Here is a 4,112-nt window from a genome sequence, read left to right as displayed (position 1 = left end):
AGTTGTTTGATGCCCCCCCCAAAAAAGAGCAAAGCACAGTACCTGGAAGCCTTGCATGGTGCGGTAGTACGGGTCTAACATCAGCCCGGCCAGGGAGCAGGTCTGAGCTGTGCGGTCCCAGCCATCGGAGCAGTGAACCAGGACGCTGGTACCTTCGGAAATTGCCTACGTACGGCGAAGAAGGCACATATTTAGTTTTAGTGAAAGTTTTACAGCACTTGCAACACAATAAGGTCATATAAGTGCTGAAGATTAGAGGTGTTACAAGGGCGTAACAAACACAAAAAAGAAGGAGGGGAGATAAAGACGATAGATGTTCATAGTTCATAGGAAAGAAGAAGAAAACCACACCAGAGCATCCGCAAACCACCCACATGTACATGGAAGAAGACACATAAACCTCTAAGGAAATTGAAAAATCTTTAAAGTGTAGTACAGTTCACACATTGAGAAAATAAATTATTGGACACACAAGTCTCACCAAGAAGGATTAAGGGCATCATAGTAAGTCTACCCAAAATTACAATTTATACATTATTAGAGAACTGGTATTAAAAGGCTCAGTTTCAAAATGTCATGAACTTATAACATAGAAAAATACAAAACCACATTTCCGGAATTGCTTTTGTTTCTTTCACATGTGTGTGAGTTTTTATACTTCTATACGTACACACACACACAAACACATACACACATGCCAACACACACACACACACAACAGTGGTGTCCAAAAGAAATTTGAAAATGTGTTCACCCAATTATCGTGTTCAAGCCTTGCACTATCCATTCATGTAGCATACCAGTGGGTGAATACATATATATAGACACACTCGATCAGACACTGAGGACACATGTACTCACCCTGGCTATGAACGCAGACGTACACATGAACTCACTGACCCTGGCTAAGAACGTTGAAGTACACATGTACTCACTCACCCTGGCTATGAACGCAGACGTACACATGAACTCACGCTGGCAATGAATGCTGACGTACACATGTACTCACCCTAGCTATGAATGTAGACATACACATGTACTCACTGACCCTGGCTATGAATGCAGACGTACACATGTACTCACTGACCCTGGCTAAGAACTTTGAAGTACACATGTACTCACTCACCCTGGTGATGAATACTGACATACACATGTACTCAACCCGGCTATGAACGCTGACGTACACATGTACTCACCCTGGCGATGAATGCTGATGTGCACATGTACTCACCCTGGTGATGAATACTGACATACACATGTACTCAATCCGGCTATGAACGCTGATGTACACATGTACTCACACTGGCTATGAACGTAGACGTATACATGTACTCACCCTTGCTATGAACGTAGACGTACACATGTACTCACCCTGGCTATGAACGTAGACGTACACATGTACTCACCCTGGCTATGAACGTAGACGTACACATGTACTCACCCTGGCTATGAACGTAGACGTACACATGTACTCACCCTGGCTATGAAGGTAGACGTACACATGTACCCACCCTGGCTATGAACATAGACATACACATGTACTCACCCTGGCTATGGCCACTGATGTACAGATGTACTCACCCTAGCTATGAACTCTGACGTACACATGTTTTAACCCTGGCTATAAAACGCTGGTGTACACATGTACTCACTCTAGCAATGAACGCTGAAGTGTCGATGACGGCAGAGATATGCTTGAGCCAGCTGCAGGTCTCCAAGCGAGAGAGGAAGTCGTTCATGGAAGGTTTCTTCAACTCACACACTGAGAAAAATGGGGAGAAAAAGAAACCAGGACGGGGGGGGGGTATGGGAAGAGTTTAAGTTAGCATTTTACAGCACTCGCAACACAATTAGGTCATATAAGTGCCGAAGATTAGAGGTGTTACAAGAGAGTAACAAACACAAAAAAGAAGGAGAGATAATAGCCTAAGGACGATAGATGTTTGATAGGAGCAAACCACACTGGAGCATCCACCAAGAGAGGGGGGAGGGGGAGTGGGGCGCATGGGATGCCCTCATAAAAAAGATACATATTTCATTTTATGGGTGAGGGAGAGGGGGAAGGATGGGAGAGAGCAGGAGGGGGGGGGGGGGAGAGGGAAAGAGAGAAGAAACAGACACAGGAGAAATGAGGATAGAAAAATAGATGGAGAGATAGAAAAATGTATAAATACATAGAGAGAGGAGAGAAAGAGAAACAGCTAGATGGATAGATGGATAGATAGATAGGTAAATAGTTAGATGGATGGATGGATGGACGGACGGACGGACAGACGGACAGACCGGCCGACCGACAGACAGACAGACAGACAAACAGACAGATAAATGTACACTTACGTTCCGTCAGTTTCTGTAGACTTGCCCTCATCACATGTATGTTCTCAATGCCCAGGAACTGGAACTTCATGTTGCTGTAGAAGCTTTCGTTTTCGTAGCCCTTGCCCTGTGCCTTGTTTACCATGGCGTTGATCTGAAGATAAATAAACAGACAGATAAATAAATTAATTAAGTAAATAAATAAATACATTTTGTTTGTTTGTTTAAGTAAGGTTTTTAAATAGATAAACAAACAAATAAATCGGTAAACAAATTAATGAATAAAATAAATAAACACACAGATAAATGAATAATAAACAAATGAATAAATGAATGAAAGAATGAATGAATAGATGAATATTAATAAATAGCATTTGTATATCAAATGTCTCCACTCAACAGCAAGCTATGTATGCACTGTTCAACAACGCTTATGTCATTCCCCCAACATGCCCCAGAACACCCCAAAACATGGTCATTTTCTGGTTCCTGGAGGCATGCAATGTCATTTAAAAAAGTTTTAGTAAGTGTTTTACGGCACTTGCAACACAATAAGGTCATATAAGTGCCGAAGATTTGAGGTGTTACAAGACAGTAACAAACAAAAAAAAGGAGGAGAGATAAAGACGATACATGTTTGATAGGAAAGAAGAAGCAAACCACAACAGAGCACCCGCCAACCACCCACATGCAATGTGACCAGCCGGTTAAGCACTCAAACATAATAAACAAACTGACAAGAAATCTCGTAGTCTACGACCCAGTCAGTACCCATCGACGCCAGGGTGAAGAGAGGAAAATTCCTGACAGGGTTCGAATTCACGGTCTTTGGATTGCGAGCCCAACTGCCTAACCACTAGACCACTGATGCCACGAAGAGTAAAAGAACAGACGAGGTTTTTTCTTTTGGTGAGGAGAAGTAGATCCACACAATAATGGTCATCTAGTGCTTGGAAAAAATAAGAATTCTTTCTTTAGTAAAATTTTTTACGGAACTTGAAACACAATAAGTTCATTTATATAAGTGCCGAAGACTAGAGGAGTTACAACTCAAGAGAGTAATCAGGACGACAGATGTTTGATAGGAGAGAAGGAGCAAACCACGCCAGAGCAACCACCAACCACCCGCAAAAGTAAGAGAGATTGACAGAAACAGCAGGGGGAAAGGTAAGAAAGAGAACCAATCAGTGGCATCCCCCAACCACGGCACTTATATGACCTTATTGTGTTGCAAGTGCTGTAAAAACACTTTACTAAAACTTACTTACTAATCCCCCAACCACCCGCGAGGTATGAGTCGTTTGTTTGTTTTTGTAAAGTGTTTTACGGCGCTCGCAACTGCATAAGGTCATATAAGTGCGCGGGACACACCTAATATTTTCAGTTGGTAGGAAATTTTGAATTTTGCCCGGGTGGCGGCCGAAGCCTACTCTTATCGATTTTAGACCACCAAGGGATCTTTAACGTGCGCAACTTGCACACGGGCCCTCCGAGATTTTTCGCCCTCGTCCGAGAAGTCTAGGTGTAGATCTTTCCTACCAGAAGATCAGGGGTGTGGCAGAAAGACAGCAGTAAGGAGGAGCCAAGAAGTAACAGTAGAAAGGTTGCAGAAAGAGTCAGGAGCCCAGAGGAGGGGGCAAAGGAGGTGAGGGGGTGGGGGCAGAAAGTGGAAATGAAAGCAGACAACAGAACATTGCTAGAGAGCAGGAAAGGAGGTGAAAGGAGACAATTTTAGAGAAGACAATTTTTTGGTCGCTACCCGGATTCGAACCCGGGACCTTTTGAATGAGAGGCCA

At 43.2% G+C, this 4,112-nt stretch overlaps 1 protein-coding gene across 1 annotated transcript in view; it reads right to left on the bottom strand.

The window, feature by feature from the left end:
• LOC101848623 (myotubularin-related protein 6) overlaps positions 1-4,112 on the bottom strand; it is a gene marked incomplete at its 5' end in the record, with an annotated part of 38,158 nt that overhangs the window by 12,800 nt on the left and 21,246 nt on the right. The window contains 3 exon segments of the mRNA XM_005111076.2: positions 43-165; positions 1,653-1,762; positions 2,338-2,470. Of these exon segments, the coding sequence (XP_005111133.2) occupies positions 43-165; positions 1,653-1,762; positions 2,338-2,470 (366 nt within the window).

This window comes from Aplysia californica, unplaced genomic scaffold, assembly GCF_000002075.1.
Source record: "Aplysia californica isolate F4 #8 unplaced genomic scaffold, AplCal3.0 scaffold00999, whole genome shotgun sequence".
In the NCBI taxonomy this organism is placed as follows: Eukaryota; Metazoa; Mollusca; class Gastropoda; order Aplysiida; family Aplysiidae; genus Aplysia; species Aplysia californica.
Note: the sequence above shows the minus strand (reverse complement) of the source record. Positions and strands in the feature narration are given on the sequence as shown.